At 50.9% G+C, this 19,859-nt stretch overlaps 1 protein-coding gene across 1 annotated transcript in view; it reads left to right on the forward strand.

Moving 5' to 3' along the window:
- MYH9 (myosin heavy chain 9) overlaps positions 1–19,859 on the forward strand; it is a 90,228-nt gene that overhangs the window by 11,725 nt on the left and 58,644 nt on the right. Inside the window, exon 2 of the mRNA XM_045552969.1 lies at positions 19,147–19,498. Coding sequence (XP_045408925.1) covers positions 19,166–19,498 — 333 coding nt within the window. The 5' untranslated portion in view covers positions 19,147–19,165. The remainder of the gene's footprint in view (positions 1–19,146; positions 19,499–19,859) is intronic.

Consider the following 19,859-nt stretch of genomic DNA (forward strand, 5'->3'; position numbering starts at 1 on the left):
GAGAGAGAGAGAGAGCGCGCACCTGAGCAAAGGGTTCTCTAATCTGGGGACATTCGGTCTATTCCTGCTGGTCTGGGGGACAAGCCCTCCAGGACGATTCTCTGGTTTCCTCAACCGTAAACCGTGGTTAGTAAAACCCCTCTCTCGGTGTTCTCTGGGTAGCTGAAGTGTGGCATGCACTCAGCACAGTGTCTGGTTTACGATGGCCCCCCAGGAAATGCCAGTGCCCCTCCCCCTCCCACCTGCCCACCCCTGGTTCACCAGCAACTTATCCTTCTCTGTCCCACTTTGCTCTCTGCTCTCAGGTTCCACTTCTGATCAAAACACTTTAGTAAGGGGCTGCCCTGCCTTCATCCCAGTGCTTATGGACCAGGTGTTCTTGGAGGTGGCTTCTCCTCTCAGATGAGGGAGTACTCCCCGTAAGGGAGTACGGTTGTAGGAAACTGCTGCAGGACTGTAAACCTAGAATGCCAGTTGCTGGCCAGTGTCGCATGGCTGCAGTCAGCACTTGCTTTGCTGAGTGCTTTGCTTATGTCGCTGCTCCTACCAGACTGGGTCGTGTCTTTGCACATAAGTGCCAGCTTTTGTGCTGATTTTGCCTCCCCTTTTAGAGGCCTTGCCGCCAGGACCCTCCCATTGCACCTTGCCCATGGTAGGCACCTCATACATGCTTGAGAAACAGGTGAATATATTCATACCTGAATGCACATGGAACACCCTGGTTCAGCATCCAGCACCTGTCACTTTGCTCTGTGTGCCCTTGGGTAGATGGCTTCATTTCTTTGGCTTCTGATCCACCATGATGTTTGTATGTCTAGAATTTAGGGCAATAGGCTCTGGACTCACCCTCTGTCCTAATCCTGATTCTTCCACTGGCAGGCTCTTTGACCTTGGGCAAGTCATAAAACTTTTTGTGCCTCAGTTTCCCTTATCTGTGCAATAAGGAAAATACCTTGGAGGGTTTTGGTGCTCAATAAAGTTTAGCTTTATTGTTGATATGTTTTATTTATGCACAGTTTGTCCGGCACAGTACTAGGTTATCTATCTTTTTTTTTTTTTCCTTTTTTAATTTTTTTGAGACAAGAGTCTCGCTCTATTGCCCGGGCCAGAGTGCCGTGGCGTCAGCCTAGCTCACAGCAACCTCAAACTCCTGGGCTCAAGCAATCCTTCTGCCTCAGCCTCCCGAGTAGCTGGGACTACAGGCATGTACCACCACACTTGGTTAATGTTTTATATTTTTAGTTGCCTGGCTAATTTTTTCTATTTTTTAGTAGAAACAGGCTCTTGCTCTTGCTCAGGCTGGTCTCGAACTCCTGAGCTCAAACGATCCACTCGCCTCGGCCTCTGAGAGTGCTAGGATTACAAGCGTGAGCCACCCCCCCCCCAGGTTATCTATCTTGATCTATTTATAATAGATAATCTACTTTAGTCTATTTTAAATATTCTATCACTTTATAAAGGTTGTCAATCACTTTATAGAGGTTGAAATCACATTCAGGTTATTGCAATTAAGTCAATCCCGTGAGGGTGGCAGCATTAACGTTCCCATTTTATAGCTGGGAATGTTGATACTCCACGAAAACCTAAGGACTAGCCCCAGGTAGCAAGTGAGAGATCTAAGGTCCTTTCCCAGCTCCTAATTTCCAGGCCAGTTATTTTTCACTTCTACTTCCATTGCCTCTCCTGGCTTCTTGTCCCACTTACACCATTACATGGATTATATTTGTGAAGTTGGGTTTTTGTAGACTTTTGTGCTTTTGTATATAACCTCACAGCAGTGGTTGCTGGGTCCTACTGCCTCGCTGGCTGTGTGATGCCAGGTATAAAATACGGCCCCCGTTTCTATCCAAGACCCATCAGGTAGACAGCAGGTAAGGGCTGGCAGGCAGGTGTGAGGTCTGGTAGCCTGGTTCTGTTCTTTTCTTTTTTTATTTTTTTGGAGACAGGGTCTCGCTCTACCACCCAGGCTAGAGTGCAATGGTGTCATCACAGCTCACTGCAGCCTCCAACTCCTGGGCTCAAGTGATCCGCCTGCCTCAGCCTCCTGACCAGCTGGAACTATAGGCATGAGCCACCACACCTGGCTAATTAATTTTTCTTTTCTTTCTTTCTTTCTTTCTTTTTTTTTTTTTTTTTTCCTTTTTTTTGTAGGGACTGGGACTGGCTCTTGCTCAGGCTGGTCTGGTCAGCCTGGTTGTTGCGGGGAGCCTGGGCTTTTGCTTTCTCCCTCAGAAGAAGGCTTGCCGCCCCCTCCCTCCCTCTGCCTGGCCTGGCAGCCCCGTTCTCAGCCTGCGTTCTGCCCAGAGCCGGCCTGCCACCCACCAACTGTTCCTGCCTCTGCCAGGGCGAGGAGGAGGTGGATGTATAGGGCCAAGTGCTCATGAAAAACGCCTCATTATTGAGATTAATTACTCACTGCCAAGCTCTGTGGAATTCACAAGGCCCCATCAGCGCTGTGACTTCTCCCCTGAACTCCACCTGGGTTAGTTCCATGGACTCACTCTCTGGCTAGAACTTTAAACCTCATGTCAGAGAGGAAGAAGTAAACAGTGGCCTCAGATATGATGCTGAGACTGAAGATCGGTCTGGTAGAGTCCCTCCTGTCATTGGCTAGCTCTGTGTGGCCTGGAGCCTGGGTGTCCTCAAGGTGACAGTACCACACCGGAGATGCTGGGCTGAGGGCGTGTCCAGGTTGTGAGGCCCTTTGCATGTAGACCTTGACAGTATCATACACCTTGGAAGACCACTGTGTCACACAGAGGCTGCAGAGGAGTGTTCTCTTCCCCTTTAATGTAAGTCTCAGGCTTTAATTATCCTTTGGTTGAAATAGTGGAGCCCCCCACCCCCACCCTCTCTCCTTCTGGCTTTCAGACAGGAATCCGAAGAATGTGATGCTCTACTGCTTATGGGGCAGGATTCACTGGCTCTTCGGGGCTTTGCCAGGCAGCCTTTGTTGTGCTCCAGGACCTGGGACATTCCAAATTGGTTGTGGTCAGGAATCAGAGACAACTCCAGGGTCATTAAATTCCTGGCTGTTCCTTGTGATCCTGAGACAGCTGGGAGGGGCCGGGGTGGGGAGATAACACTCCTTTACCTCCCAACACTTTTATCTTAGAGAATTCAGGTTAAAAGGAGTTTGGAAGGGAAGTTGAGTGAGAGTCTGCCCAAGGAGGAGGTTGGTATCCACCAGGAGGGCCAATTCTGCTTTGGCTCTGGGTGACCCTGGAAGCTTGTGGGTCACCTCTGCTCTTTCCCCTTCCTGATCGCATTGCAACTGCTGTTTACCAGGTCCGACCGTGAGCCTTGCTGGATGCTCTGTGCGCGTCTGCTGCCTCATTGCATCCTCAGAAGCAGTGAGGCGGAGTGGTTAGGTGTGTTCCCCAGACCCTCGAGTGAGAGCTGCAGGGTACAGACACCAGCAGCTGCCTGTGTGCCTTTGAGTTAGTCACATAAACATTCTGGGCTTCAGTTTCCTTATCTGCAAAACAGGATACCAACAGAACCTGCGTCATCATAGGCTTTCGGTTTTGTAAAGTGAGATCACTGGTGAAAAGCACTCAGAACAAAGTGTTAGCGGCTATTACTTAATTGCCAGTACAGTCCTGTTAGGTAGGCTTTGTCATCCCATTTTCCAGATGGAGAAAGGGAGGTGCAGAACGTTTAAATAATTTACCCGGTTTCCTCCACCAGTGTATGGAGACTCCAGTGCTTACATCCAGGTTGGCCTGATCCCGGCATCTTCTGGGGGGTGTGTGTGTGTGTGTGTGCGCGCGCACATGTCTATGTGCATAGGCCAGAGTGTACACAGGTCTCTGTGCATGTCTGTGCACTTGTGCACACATCTATGTGTGTGTGTGAGGCACACGGGGCTTGGTCCAGGGCAGGATGGTGTGGCCTGAATCTGGCAGCTCTCCAGGGCAGGGGCCGTGGCTTCCTCCTTCTCTCAAGTGCAGCTGCAGCGTTGGCCACTTTGGTGCCAGACTGTGGCTCAAGCAAAGGAGCGATTCTTGGCGGGTGGTAAAACAAGCAGCAGCCAGGTAATCTGGTGAAGGACATGGTGAGGTCATCCCGCCGGCCAGGGCCCCTGCTCAAGGCCAGCCTTTCAGACAAGGGTGCTACTGCAAACCAATCTAAAAACTGTAAGTTAATTTTTCTCTAAAGTGTGAAATAAGTAGATTTTTATCTTCACCCCATGGCTTGTATTTGGATCATCTCCCTGGGGAAGCAGGAGGCCCTGGGGTGCTGCTTGTTCCCCTGAGCTTCTCTGGAAAGCTTGGCCTGCCCCCAATGCCTTCTCTATGCCCGGGGCTGGCACTGTGCTGGCTCAGTTGAGAATAGGACCGAGGGATAGAAATGTAGGAGGGAGAGACAGTTCACCCTTCGGTTCTGCGTTTCTTGTTCTTGGAGTCCAGGGGACTCTAAAGCAGCCAGGGGAACTGGCCTCTCTCCCGTCCCACGCAGACTCTCGCTATGAGCAGTTCTGACCACAGCTTGGCTTCCCTGGACCTCTTCGTGAGATCCTGCTTAACCCTCCAAGGCTGATGAAGGAAGAGATCCCTCCTCAAGTCTTGGCTCACGTTGCCTAGGTGGGAAAGGAGACCACCAAGCCCTACTTTTATCTTTGAGCTTGTGACGGGGGGGCCTCTGTAAGTCTATGGGCTGCACTTCAGGGTCTCTGTGAGTCCCCTAAAATGTATGCAAGAGGTTCACAGCCTTAGACAAATTTTCAAAGGATCCTTGACCACTGACCTAGAGAAATAGAAATGTGCATGTTTGTGTCACAGATGTGCAGTCCGTGGGCTGTGGTTATCAGGCAGGAGGGTCTGTTCAGCGTAGGGTTAGGTTATGCCACCCCAAGCGTGGAAATGTGTGGGGAGCGCCTTCCTGGGTCTCCTCACTGTAGGACAATGACGTTCCTTTCCCGTCTACTCTTTCTCTTGTTGAGCCTTTAATACACTGTTCCTTCTGGCTGTCTCTTCAGCATGGGGCTGGGGCTGGAGATCGGAGGGGTGATGTTTTTATTATAGCCAGACTTGATCTGTTGTTATGTTGGATACTAAGGAAACTGGGCTTTTCTTTCTGTCCTTGTGGTCTTGCATCTGCATTCCCTCCTGGTCGTCCAAGGGTGTTTCAGAAGCCCCCTTATGTAGGCAGGTCACTCCCTCCCTGAACCTCTGAGTCGCTCTTTTTTTCTAGTGATGGGGCAGATAATACCTGCCTTGGCTGTTGGGGTTGGCAAGATGGAGTGATGTAAGCGCTGTGAGATGAATGTGTCTAACAAATGTCAGGTGGTTGGGTTGCTACAGCCACCGTCTGACCTGCCTCAGGTTGGATACCCACCCACAGAGTTTCCGTTTGGCTTCAGATTGGAGCTCTCTGAGTGACCTTGGGCAAGTCACTGGGCTAGTCTGAGCCTCTTCTACTCAGTGAAGGTTGAGTCAGGTTGGTGTTTTTTTCAAAAACTGCCAATTGAGACACATTGGTGGGTCGTGAAACTATTTAGTGGGTGGCAAGCGGTGGTTTTAGAAATGAGATAAAGTAGACTCAAATGGAAAATATCAGTGTGTATAGCATGTATATATCATTTTGTGATACTTTTGTTTGACATGTTTGTGTTTGTGACAAAATATTTTGAAATTTAAAACATTTTTTTAACTGTAGCTTGAGATAAAAAGTGCTGGGGCCCCAAGGATGAGATGCTTTGGGGCCCCCTGCGGCCCTGCTTGGGGTGGTTCCTCTGCAGGCCGGAGCTGAGCGGGGCTCCTTCGCTGGGGCTGTAAACGGAGCCCCTTGCAAGATCAAACTCTTTAACCAAAGGTCTTGACAGAATTCTGGGAAATGAGCACATTCCTGGGGTGGAGTAAGTCATGCCGAGTTGGGTTAGGCAGGATGTGACTTCAGACCCTCCAAGTGGGCTGTGTGAGGGCAGCGTCGGGGCCTGACTCACCGTGAGCTCAGTGTCGACACAGACTGTCTTGAGAGAAGAGGTGAAGATCGTGGGGGAGGGGCTGGCATGCCCAGGGGCCACTGAGCCCTCTCTGGGAGCTCAGGTCATCCTCTGTGCTCAGACCACGTGCAAGGAGGCGCCAGTGGCCAGGGCTGTCAGCTGGGCCTGTTGGGGGGGTGTTCCTCACAGCTGTCCTGGGGGGTAGCTGGGATGGGCTCTATCTTACAGGTGGAGAAACTGAGGCCCGGGGCCAAGTCATCCTAGTAGTTAAGTGGTGGGGCTCTGGCGTTCCGCATCCAGCCCCTCTGACTCCTGAGTCTGGTTCTTTCTGAGATGTCTTCCGTGAAGGTCAGGAATGAACAATCACCGTTTGGAAGCTTGTTCTCATTTTCAGCGAGATGCTTGATAAATTCAGGAAGCCTGTCGTTGACCCCTGACCAGTCCTGTGTCTCTTGGAAACAAAGATTAGTGTAGGTCAGGTAAAACTAAGAGCAAGGCAGAGGGTGGGGGAAGAATATGGATCCTGGACGGCCACAGAGAGGCTGTGGCCATTCCCAGCCTTTGCTCTCTGGCCTCTGAAGGGAGCAATGAGCCACACGGTAGTCACACTTCTGTTTGGACAGTAAGATGTGGGATCATCGGGCTTGACATTAGGCACCTAGGAATGGGCGGCAGAGATTTCACTGGGCTCCATCCCTGGAGTCCGGACCTTTGGGAAGACTGGAACTGCCCCCACTACTGTAGCTCAGCACCGACCACGTGTCACCACGAGGACCCGATTCCCTCCCTGCCTTGGAGCGCTCAGCCCTGCAGGAACAGAGGCAGGATGGCTGATGGGGGGAAGTGGCTACACATTCCGCTGCTTTTTTGTTTTTTGTGTTATTTAAATTTCACTCATGAGATAACAAGCCATGGAAGGCCTGGTGGGGTTTAGGCTGAGTGGTCTTCAAAAGTTATCTTTCCTTGCTGGTCTCGGGTTGCACTTCTCAGCAGTCATGATGTGGACTCAGAAAACCAGCACGCTGCACTTTCCCAGTGAGACAGCGGCTATATAATTAAATCTTTTGAGCATAGTTATTTTTCTGCGTTGGGTTTCAGCAAACTGTGTTCACATGCTTGAGGAAAGAAAAACCGTTCTATCAGCAGAACCAGAAGGAAGGAATAACTTTGCTGCAGGAGTCTGAAGGGCTCATGTTGCTCCTCGTGGGTGTGCGGGAAGCCTCCAGCAAGCTCAGGAGATGCTATCTGCAGGGGGGTGTGGTTGGCGAGCTCTGTGAACAATTCCTCCTCCAGTGCTCCAGCCAAACAGTTCTCTCTCTCTTTTTTTTCCATCTCTAATCCTGTTTCAAAACCAAACAGTTCTCCTATCAAGCTTTTCAAACTCGAGGTGAGTCAGAAGGGATCATCTGCCCCTCACTATCCAGGAGGGGATGCCACCCCCGTACCTGGAACAAGTGGCTTCTCTTTGCAGTTCCTCCTGGTGGCTGAGTGAAAGCTCATTACGGAGTAGGTGAGGCACATGAGGCACATGTGTGATCTCACTGTGTAAATATTGAACCAATTAAAAGCAAAGCCAGGAGTCCAGTGTAGATGACTTATCTGCAGATCCAGCCCCAGGTCTGTCTGCCTGGCCTCTTAACACCGGACAAAAGCTGCTTAACTGCTGCTGGTGCTTCCTTCTTTCCTTCTTCCCTTCCTCCCTCCCTTCCCTCTTCCCCCTTCTTCCCTGCCTCCCCCTAGAGATATGAGACCCAAGGTGGTCAGGAGGGGCCACCCTTGGAGTGGTCTTTGTCTTGGACGGCCAGGTCCCAGAAGACACACGCACATGTTTTGAACAGTTCAGTTCCTTTGATTGAGGACACCTCTGTGCAGCACCCTGAGCACATGAGCAGGGCGGGGCAGGGAGACAGTCCCTTCAAGAAGTTCTAAGGGAGACACAAGGGAGACAGGGAGAGAAGCAGCAGTTCTGGTGTGAGGCACGTTGCTCGGGGCCTGGTGAGAAGGAGGGAGACAGATGCATAGCTCTTGCTAGGGTGTAGGAGAGGCGGCCTGGGTGCGGAGGTGCGTACACCTGGTTTTGGAGGCTCTCAGTCAGTGGAGAATTGGGGAGGCGGGCCACCCGGCTTGTCTCTGGGGAGACGGCTCTGCTGGCTAGAGTGAAGAGTGTCTAGCAGGGGAGCAGAGAGGTGGGACTGGAAAAATAGTGAGAGGTGTTGGTGGGAGGAGGCGGTTGGGTTCTAAAGGCCACATGGGGCAGCTTCTCTCCAGGCCAGATGGGCTGTCACTCTGAGGCGATGGCAGGGCTGTCCTCAGGCTCTCGTTGCTTCCTGCTCTGGCTCATTGGTTGGTTGATTTATTCATTAAGAAGTGATTTTTTTGTGCTGAGGACCCAAAGCCATGTCTGTGCCCTGAGGTTGCTATTTTTGTTTTTTTACATTCCAACCGCCACCCAGACTCAGACCCAAGTAGCCTTGGATATGAGCATCTTCTCCCCACCCCCTTTTAATATTTGTTTATTTTGAGATGGGGTCTTGCTTTGTCACCCAGGCTGGAATGCAGCGGCACGACCATAGCTCGAGTGATCCTCCTGCCTCAGCCTCAGCCTTAGTCCCAGTAGCTGGGACTCCAGGTGCGCGCCACCATGCCCTGCTAATTTTTTTAAATAAAAAAATTTGTTTTAGAGATAGGGTCTTGCTGTGTTGTCCAGGCTGGTTTTGAACTCCTAGTCTCTAGTGATCCTCCCACCTCAGCCTCCCAAGTACCTGGGACTTCAGGTGCGAGCCACTGTGCCAGGTGAGTTTGATATCTTAGTGGAGAAAGGCCAGTTGGACACTTCTCCCTGTAGCCCATGTGACATGTGCCGAGTGTCATCTATGCCCACGGCACTTTGGAGACACTGGCCCTCGAGCTCCCAGGGTTGCTGGGTCACTTCTCACTGGGGAGGAGATGACTGCAGGGGGACAGTGACTTCAGGACTTTCCCTAAGCCGGTCTCTTTAGGGTAGAAGATCAGAGGGTGAAATCTGTGGCTGTACTTGTTCCTCTCTGGTGTCATTTAATCACTTTCCACTTAGCCTGGTCAGAGAACTGTCTTTTTTCCTCTTAGATTGGAACCTCCCTCCTCACAGTCCTTGGTACTTTCCAACTGCAGACTTCTGACCACCCCCTTCCATTGAGGTAAGGGAGGGTGATCTCTTTAAAATACAAATCCGATGATGTCACCTCCCCTTCCTCCCCCATGTCACTAGAATAAAGTCCACATTCCTAAATGGCTGATAAGATCCTGGGTAAGCTGCCCGTTTATCCACTCTGGCCTCATCTCAAGCCTCCCCCCACCAATCCCTTTAACACGTAGGAGGAGGGAATCTGGGCACAAAACTCTGGTGTTACGTTTTTTTAAAAAAATTGTTCATTTATATTTTAAATTAACAGATAAAAATTATATATACTTACCGTGTACAGCATGATGTTTCGAAATATGTACTGGTGTCTGTTTTGATGGCCTGGGCTTCGTTGGGCACATGGCAGAATGAAAATGACCACAGGCCTTGCCTTGTGCAGTCAGACAAATGCCAACATCTCTCCGTGTCCCCGGCTCTCGGGGTCACTGAAGCCTCTCCATGCCCCCTTTGAGGAGGAAAGGGCAGAGGGGCAGGATCTGGACTCTGATGCTAGTTCCTCCCTGGTTTTCTTATCTGCCAAACATCAGCACAGGCTTGGGTTGGAATACTGCTAATGGAAACAAGTCCCAGCTTCTTCTGTAAGCAAACAACATTCCTGAGGTGGGGAGGGAAGGGGGGCCCACCCGCAGTCCTCCCATTCCTCAGCGGCTTCTACCTTCTGGGCCCTGGGCACCTGCCCTCCACTCCCACCTCTTCTTAGCCTGTGGGGAGTGAGTGGCTTGGGCGGGGAGGGCTGCTGTAAGGCGGTCCTGGGTGGCAGAGTGGCCACTTGCTGACCCTCCCTGTAGATAAACGCGCAAACAGCTTTATACAGGGAGTGGGCTTGTGCGCCTGCTGAGCAGGTAGGACTTCTTGCAGGTGGAGAGCCTTGGGAGTTGGGTGATGAGGCCTGGGGGTTAGGTCTCACCCGCAGGAGTGCACAGCTGGTCACTGCCATGCCAGACTCAGTTCCAGCTCTTTTGCCACAGGCTTTGGGCACATCTCACCAGACTGGCATTTCCCAGATGAGCACTGAGAAATATTTTTCCTGCGGGATATTCCTGGGATGAAGCGAAGCAGGTTTCCTTCCTGCAGGCTTCTGAGAACCTTTTGTGTATATCGTACTCCAGCAAGAGGGCCGGAGGGAGGCAGCACTTCAACCTTACTTGGCCGTAAAACCCTCTTCCTTCTGCAAATCACCGTCGTTTGGAGTCACCGTACTGTACCATGTTGTCTCCTATGGACAGGCATAACCTGGAGACAGAGTCACTAAACTTCTGGACACTTTTTTCTAGAGGCCCCAGGTGTCCCCCCCTAGGTCAGGGGGATGAGATAGAGGAGTTGGGAGGGGAATTCCTATTAGTGTCAGATTCTTAGCTGGGAACTTGAGTTACAACCCTTCTGATAGTAGAAAATTTTTTTCCTCATCCTAAAGCTAGGAAATTGAGGTGCTGACAGCTTCAGGGTCACAGGAATTGTGAGTAGGGGGCGTGGGATTCAAATCCAGGTCTATCTGGCCCCAAAGCCATGCTCGTTAAATCCCAGCATGGTGCATTAAAGCATGTATCTTGGGATTCACAGAATCAGTACCCTCCATGGCTGTGGTTTTCCCAAAGGTGGGGATCTCCAGCACTTGCTCTGTAGGGGGAGGTGGAGCCTTCCAGGAAGGCACACGGCCTTCTCATGGCATCCCAGTGAGAGCGGAAGCCACACCAACCAAGGTCCTTTCTGGTATGTTGGTCTGGTAGTAGGTGGTAGGTACCTCCACCTTGGATAATCAGGGGGTGCTAGAAGGTTCCAGAAAACTGATATGGTTCAACCTCATGCAAAGCTTATTGGGGGCCAATAAATTATCTTCACTCCTTTTTCTCTTTGTAGGTTGAAAGCCCCAATATGCTTTCTTTCTCTTTTTGTTTGAAGGATGTAAAAATTAGTCCATAAATGGCTTGGTTTTTGTAACAAATTAGGTGGCTGTGAACCTTGTGTGCAGCTTCAGCTGGGGTCTCCTTGTTCCCTTCAGCTCTCCAACCCTGGCCGCTTCGCACAGCCCACGGAGATTTTCCAGCCGCTTACAAGCCTTCCCCATTAACTCCTTCGTCATTTTTGCCTTGTTCCTCATTCATTCATTCATTCATTCATTCAGGAAACTTTAACTGAGTGCCTGCTCTGGGCCAGGAATTGTGTTAGACATTTGGAATTGAGATGAATGAGACTTGCTGATCCTTGACCTTAAATAAAACTGCAAATAATTAGAATTTAGCTGATTGGTTACTGCAGTGGCAACAAGTACGGAGCACAGGAGGGAGGGACACATGGGAAGTCTTTTTGTGGCCGAGTCTTTAGGGAGCACTTTACAGAGGAGGGAGTGTTTGAGCTGAGATCTAAGAGGGTTCCTGGGACAAAGGACACTTCTGGCTTCTTTGAAGGCCTGGAGGCCGGAGCAGAGTGGAACATGAACATATGAAGGGCGGGGGTGGGGGGTGCAGGTTGAGAATGGGATGAAATAGGAGGGTGGGGTGGTCCGGGGCTTGTGCACCGTGCAGACAGGGTTATATTTTATCCTGGAAGAGGTGAACAGCCAGGCAATGTCAATAAAATAGGAAGTAGTATAAATAGGAATTTGAGTCGGCGAGTTTTCGGCACGGAGGATTGATTTGAAGACATTCTGCAGGGGAGGCAGGGAGGAGGCAGCTGTAGCAGCCCAGAAAGACAGGCATGTGGCCTGGACTGGAGCCAGGACACCGGTGGTGGGGTTGTGGAGGGCCAGGGGGACAGTTTACAGTGACTGTCTTGGGTGGCCGGATGGACGGTGTCTCCCAGAGACGGACACCCAGAGGAGAGTTTGGGTTTGGGGAGAGAGGACTGGGTGTGATGGTCCTCCAGGTAGAGATGGCTCTTTGGTAGATGCTTAGATATACATGAGGGGGTGTTGGGGAGAGCTCTGGGCGGGAAACACTCGTTCAGATATTCCAGTGGTGGAAGCCGTGGATTCCCTGGATCTAATCCTGATTTACCAAAACTATTCAATAAACAGCCTTTGATGGGATTCCCAGGATGGAGTGAGCTGACACAGCCTTGGGAGCAACACCTCCCACCACCACCGCCAGCACCGAAGCATGGCTGCTACTACCTGTGTTCCATTAATCACCTGGACCTTTTGATGCTGCTGAACTTTGCTTGTGAATCACAGGCTGAGCTGCTGTATTGGAGGTTCTGAAGGTGCTTCATGCCCTGCCTGGGAGGCACAACAGTCTCCTTTGCCTGATTGATTGATTGATTATTTTTAAATCGAGTATTTAGGATCTTTAAAGTACAGTCCAGCAGATGAATCTAGGTCACATCCCTTAAAACACAGTATATTACAAGGCACTGCCATTCCTTGGTGACTGGGCCATCTGTAATGGTCATTCTTTGGGTCCTAGGAATCATTTTGCCCTGAGGACTTCTGCTTTGTTGAGGAGAGTTGGCCTGTGCACTTGAGAAATGGGAGAGGATTTGCCAAGCAGAGATCTGGCTTCATGGTGCAGCCGTTGCTCTTACTAAACCCTTAAGTTAACTTAAAGACAATTTTGCTTCCCAATTCCCACCTTTGGAGATGTCTGGAGACATTTTTGGTTGTCACAGCTGGGTGCTACTGGCACCTAGTAGGTAGAGGCCGGGGTGCTGCTAACCATCCTACAATGCACAGGACAGACCCACCACAAAGAATTATCTGGCCCCAAATGTTCATAGTGCTGAGGTTGAGAAAAGCTGCTTTAACTGAGCACATTTTATATGTAGTTAGTGAACTACTTACCATGCCCTTTCTCTGTGCTGGCTCTTGCTCTTCTGCCTGGGCCTGGAATACTTTTCTGTCATCTCCTCCCCTCCCCCATCAGTATTCTACCCATCTTCCAGGACCCAGCTTAAATGTCACACCCTCCATGACAGGCTCTCTCAAGTTGTCCAAGTTTGTAATTGAATTACCCCTTTCTCTTTGCTCCTACAGCAAGTTGCTTGTTCTGTGCACTTCCTCACTGAGTCTTGTGTTAGAGCAGGGTCTTCCTCTCTGCAGTGAATGTCCCGCAGTGGCAGGTGTCCTGTCTTCTTGTTACACGCATTTAAGGAATGTATATGGGATTAAACAATATATAGGGACAGCAGCATGAAATATTATCTCCACTTACAGTTGAGGCCAGAGAGGTGGCAAGGGCCCAAGGTCACACAGCAAGCGATTCCTTTTACTCATCCATACGGCAGATCTGTCTGGTGGGCAGTCAGTGTGTTTGGACGTTGGGTGCAGCAGGAAACAGGACGGAGGAATACCAAGGAGCTTTGCTTCCTGTCTACTCTCTACTACGTTGCCCAGGTGGACACTTCACCTAGCTGTGTGTGCGGCTGTCCTGCCACCCCACCACATTATTAATCCCTTGGGACCTTTGTACCTTTGCCATGCTTTTTGCATGTAGATCCTCAAAATGTATTAGTTGATTAAGTGAATCTAATGGGTTTGAAATTTCTACATTATTGTAGCAGCTGCTTTCAAAGAGTCTTCCTTAGCAGCTACCTTGACAGTTTCATTTAACTCACGATCAACAACTGTTGAGAGAAGGAGAAAGACCATGTTCATCTGTGTTCTCCATGATCGGGTGGGGAGGGAAAAACAGAAATGGGTTGCCTGTCTCCATCGGTGATTAAGCTGGACCGGGGCTTGCAGAGTCTGGGCTCAGGCTGCCGGGGTGTCTAAGCAGGAACCTGGGCGTGCTCAGGGCCGTTGGTGACTGGTTAGGCCCCCTCCTGGCAGACCAGCTTCAGAGAACTCACATGGCTTGGCCAAGGTCACCCCCACCCTGCTTCTTACTTTCAGCTTCAGCGATTTAAGTTTGGAAGTATAGAGTCCCTCATGCAAGCCGGTGCGAAGAGATGGGCTTTGCAGCTTTGAGGTGGCATTATTAAAGTCTGCTTAACCGGGGGCGTTCGCAGTCTGTTTGTCCCCTGTAGTCTCAGTGACCTCACTGGGGAGGCAGTTCAGTGGAAACTGAGCAGGGCATTGATGCCACACAAGTCCGAGCCTCATTCCCCCCACCTGTGAAATGCACATGGTGATGTGTATGTACCTTATGACACTACTGTGAGAAAATGTAGTGCTCGTTAGGCCCTGGGTCTGCAGCAGCTTTGTGACGAGCATGAGGACTTGGAAGCTCCCGGCCTAGAGCTTGGCCCGTGGAAGGCTTCGCATCTACCCTGGTTGTCTAGGAGTGGAAACGCTCTCGGCGTTCCGACCGCTGGTTTGGCTCAGCAGAATAATTCTGTCTCTAAGGCGTGAGCAGTTCGTTTCCCAAACACGCACACAAATAAGTAAAAAGAGCAACAGAGAAAGGAAGGGAGAGGATACTTTGGGAAAACAGGGAGGAGTAAAAGGTCCAAATGGATGATTGGGGGGAAGGGGAGAAGGCAAATAATTGAGGCGTTACATTTTGGGTTGAAAGAAGAGGTTTTTGGTCAAACTATTTACTTTCAGTTTCATCATTTCCTGAGAGTCCTAATTTAGCCTCTCTGGTTGTGTCCTACTCGATTATGGCCTAAAAAGGCAACTGCTTGGGTTTCTTGGAGTTGGACTGGTACCCGCAGGAAGCCGGCGGGAAGGAAGGCGCTGGGGACCGCCTCGGCCTGGTCGGTCTCCAGTGGGCAGAGCTGCTCGCATCCTCCCGGGCGCCTTGCTCGCCTGCGAGATGCTTGGGCCTTTCCGAGTCCCTAATCTGAGCCACGCTGTGGTCTTCCCGTGACAGACAATGCTGGGGTGGCTGCTCTCACATGCACATCCTGCTCGAATGGCAGTGCACGTCCAGCCAGCCCTTTTGGAAAGCAGTTTGACAATGCGTCTCAGGGCTGTGGAATTGTTCACGTATTCTTTTGCTCCCTTAACGCCGCTTCTGGGAATTTATCTCAAGGTGGCACACTAGATAAGAGGAGAACAAAACCTTGCCAATGGTCATTAAAAAACTGAAACTGGCCAGGCGCAGTGGCTCACGCCTGTAATCCCAGCACTTTGGGGCCGAGGTGGGAGGATTACTTGAGGCCAGGAGTTCAAGACCAGCCTGGGCAACATAGCAAGACCTCATTTCTACAAAAAAGAGATTAAAAAAAGATTTAGCCAGGCATGGTGGCGCGCGCCTATAGCCCCAGCGACTGAGGAGTCTGAGGCAGGAGGATTGCTTGAGCCTAGGAGTTCAGGGTTACAACGAGCTATGATTACATCATTGCACTCCAGTCTGGGCGACAGAGTAAGACCCTGTCTCTAACAAAAAAAATTTTATAAAAATGATCAAAAAGCAGATTCTGGCCCTACAGGAAACTGGTCATAGTAAGTAGGGAAAGTACAAAATGCGAAACTTTATCCTCTACCTATGATAATTAAAAATCAAGTATTTCTATGAACCAGGACTAGAAGGGACCTTTTTTTTTAAAAAAGGGAAAACTGATTTTTGGGGAGGAGTTTCAGGAATTTAGGGGGATATTTTTCTTTCATTTTTGGAAACCTTTACATTATGTACGGTTGTAAAAAGTTTCAAAGAGGCCATTTAGCATGGTCCCCAGACTGGATGGGGAGAGGTGGCTGCACGCTGGCTGCCGCATTAGTAGATCGTCTCCCTGCTGTCCCTTCTGTAGTGCCCCTTATTGAATTTTTAGCAGCTCTCTACTATCCCCAACTTAGAAATGGGGCATAGAGATTGTAAATAAGGTGGCTTAATCCACCTGCATCCTGGGGAGGTGAGCATTAACCTGTCTGTGCTGCTGGCTTCCCACGGAACACACCGAGTCAGTAGCTGCTGGGGACACAGGAGCCTCCTACCCAGCACAGGTGGAAACGGACGCTCAGCTGCAGCCCTGTGGCCCCAAGTCCTGCAGATGTTCCTGTCCAGGCGGGCGAGGGGGCCTTTCGTAGAAACTCTGTTGTTTATCATGCCCTGTGCTGCCTTCCCTGCTGGTCTAACTCCATGTATTGATCTTGGCGCTGTTACTAACCCACGTCATTCCAGCAGAGTTGCTGAAACCAAATAGCTCTGTCCTTGGCCACCCCAGCCTTGTTTAATGAAAAGTTCTGCTGGGAGGGAGGTGCTGAGCCAAGCAGGGCTCTGACCCTCCGTCGGAGGCTTGGTCTTTGGAGGTAGAGGGGGAGGCTCTGGGAAGATGCATTGTGCCCCTCCTCTTGCAGGAAGTGTGACTTGGTCTCCAGGCCTGTGCTAGCCATTGGAGTGGACACTGTGGCCTGTGACTGTCGCCTGCCCTCCCACCAAGGCCTGAGGTGGGGCTGGGCAAGGGACTCAGGGCAGCTGGGTGGTTGAATTCCTCCCCTGCCGCTGGTGTGATGTTTATGGCCCTCCAGACAGGCGAGTGCCCCGGGCCTGCGGCCTGCAGGGAGCCCATGGGCTGCTGCACAGACTTGGTGCTGTTGGGCGCACCAGGGTTGGTGTTGAGGGGATGAAGTGTGAGGAGGGCCAGACGGCATTCTGGCATTTCCGATGGGCTGCTTGCTGGCTGCTCACAGTAGCAGGCAGAGGGGTGTTGAATTGTAACGTGCCGCGCTTTTTGGCAGGCCACACGGTCCACACTGAGAAGGCTCACTGCCTGCCTGCCTGCTAACATCTAGGAAATACTGCTGAGTGCTTGGGAAGGCATTCTTCTCCGTTCCCCACATCGCGTTATGGGGACAGTTACCGCTGAGCTCCAATGCCAGCCCGACTTTCTCAGGACCCCAGGCACAAGTGCGCTGGGAAGAGGCCAGACGGATCTGGGTCAGAATCCCACTCTACAACTGGGCTGGCCCACTCCGGCCAAGTGACTTGCCCTCTCTGTGCCTGTTTCCTAGTTTATAAATTGGGGATGATAAAAGCTCTTTTCCAGGGTGATTGGCAGTTAAGTGAGGTGGTGAGTAAACCGAGCTTAATACTGGCAGGTACTGACTAACGGTCCCCTTCGCTTCTCTTGGTAGGGATCTCGCAGCCGGCAGCCGGGCTGAGTCGGTGGAACTGTTGACCAACAGCAGACTTTGGATTTGGGGGGTTGAGGTTCAAGTGAATCTCCTTCTGCGTGTTGATGGAGGGTTGTCTTATCCCATTTGGGTGTGGGGTCTGTGAGAAGGTTGAGAACCAGCAGTCCGTGAGACCCTGTGCTCTGTGATCATCGCAAAGTTCTTGAGCAGGGCAGGGGCGTGATGGGGAGCCTGGGGGACTCTGGGGAGGCCGACTGACTGGTGGTTAGATGCACGCAGGGAGGTGGAGGACAACTAGGGTTGACTCTGGCAGAGAGAAGCCTTTGATTTGCTAGAATGGACTGGCCAGCGTGGAAGTGCAGCCAGCTGAAAGTAAGCTGGTGTGCCCTGGGTGCTGCTGCTTGTGTAGGTGACCCTAGACCCGCGGGAGAGATGAGGCCAGGCCAGGCAGTGCTGTCCTTGTTTGCCTGCCCACGAACTCTGGACCCTGCCTTCCCTCGGGTGGTCCTTGCAGAGAGGATGGCACCCCATCCCCACAAGGGGTTGCAGGCTTTGCTTGTGCTGGGAATGTGGACACAGCCACCGGCTGGGGGAGCTGGTGAGGCTGCCGGGCCCTGTCCTTGGACTTGCCCCTCTCCTGTGGGGAAGGAGCCAGCAAGCAGGTTTCCTGCAAAGCAGCCCCTCCTGGAGTGAGTCCAGCAGAGGCCCCTCTTCCTTGATCTGGAAACCATTTAATGAGCCCAGATAAGAAGGCCTGGGCGGCCCAGACACTTCCTTTGTTCTTTTACTCCCAAGCCTCCAGCCTCCTTGGCATCCAAGTCCCTTTTGGAATCTGGAAGCACTGAAAGCCCCGGACTCTGGATTTGCATCTGGGGTCTTCCTGGATTTCCGGGGCCTGGGGGGACAGGCTTGGTCTTACTGAGGGAAAAGCCTTCCTCATCTTCCTTGATCTTCCAGAGGGAGCCGGCAGTGAGTTTTGGGGCTGCTTCCTCTGGTGGCCATGGGCTGAGTTGCTTTTAAATTAGTTTTTCCAAGTCCTGTTTTTGGTGCACTCAAAGCAACAGTTCTCTCAGGTGATCCCAGCTTGGGCCTCTGAGCAGGAGTAACTACAGTGTTAGCAGTGGAACCAGCACAGGACCAGGCGTCCGAGGTCCTTACTGGGGACTCTGGACAAGCCCCCAACTCCAGGGAGCTTGTGTTTCCTCATTTGTAAAGTGGCGATAACAACATGTGCTTTCCCCAGTTTACAGAGTTGTTAAGACAAAGACCTTTTGAGATAGTGAAATGTGTGTGAAAGCATTTCATAAACTATAAAACCACAGAGATATAAGGTATTATTATTTTATCATCTTTATTTTACAGATGAGTTTTTTAAAAAAGGAAACACATGTGCTCAGTTCTCCCAGCCCACAAATTGTAAGGGTCGCCCTCTCACCTTAGTGCCCGCAGAGGGAAGCGCTCTTCTCCATGATGTTTCTTCTTCTTGCCCTCTTTGGGCTGTATTATCAAGATGGCATTAAAATCTGGTGGCAACGTATATTGGTGTTTTATTTTCTTCTCTTGCCTTAGTTCACTTCATGAAATAAGAAAGCTTTTTTAAACTGGAAACTTCCACTCTGTGTGGTTGTATGCAGTGGCCTTTCCTGGCTAATTAGAAATCTGTTTTTCTTGGAAGTCTTCCTATGTCGTGTGGTCGCTTTGCTGCCTTTGTAGGTGTAGCATAGCAACTATAATTGCATCTGTCTTTGAGGCTCTTGTTATGCTCATCATTGACACAATAGTTTTGTTTATATATTTGTTTGATTGTGTATTGACCCTAAGATGATGCACTTTACTGTTAGTTTCTATTAATAACAAAATCCCTGCTATACACTTGTTTTTTCATGATGCATATCTTTCTCCCAAAAGTGTGGGGCAGGAAAATTTAGGCAAATGGTGCAGCCTGGTTATATAGAGCTTTATTGCATTGTAATCCTATACAGTTTGCAGAGAGAAGAGGTGACAGTGAGTGATCCTTGTGTGGCTGATGTGGTTGTATCTGACGTGTGGTCCTGTGCTCTCCCTTAGGTCCTGGCCGTGAGTCACCATGGCGCAGCAAGCTGCTGATAAGTATCTTTATGTGGATAAAAACTTCATCAATAACCCACTGGCCCAGGCCGACTGGGCTGCCAAGAAGCTGGTATGGGTGCCTTCGGACAAGAGTGGCTTCGAGCCTGCCAGCCTCAAGGAGGAGGTGGGTGAAGAGGCCATCGTGGAGCTGGTGGAGAACGGGAAAAAGGTGAAGGTGAACAAGGATGACATCCAGAAGATGAACCCCCCCAAGTTCTCCAAGGTGGAGGACATGGCAGAGCTCACGTGCCTCAACGAAGCTTCGGTGCTGCACAACCTCAAGGAACGTTACTACTCAGGGCTCATCTACGTAAGTGGCTCTGGGTGGGGGCTCTGGGTGGAGGGACTGGGCCTTCCCGTCACCCTCAGAGGCCTGGGCTCCGGCTCTCTTAAGGCATGCCAGGGTGACATCCTTGAACTTTGACATCTTAACATCCTAGTGGGATATTCTCATAGCATTACTTTTGTCTCTTCCCTGGTAGCCACAAACACAACAGGAAGCCTGTTTTAGACCAAATGTAGGGAGAAGAATGTGCCCTGTCTGAGGATGTCCACCCACCGGCCTTGGTCCTCAAGTCTTGGTGGAGATGTGTAGGTTGAGACCATTGTGGTAAATTCCTCTAAAGCAGGGGATGCCACCTCCTGGTTTCCCACTTTGTTCCTCCTGCAAT

This window comes from Lemur catta, chromosome 6 (genome assembly GCF_020740605.2).
Source record: "Lemur catta isolate mLemCat1 chromosome 6, mLemCat1.pri, whole genome shotgun sequence".
NCBI classification, from domain to species: domain Eukaryota; kingdom Metazoa; phylum Chordata; class Mammalia; order Primates; family Lemuridae; genus Lemur; species Lemur catta.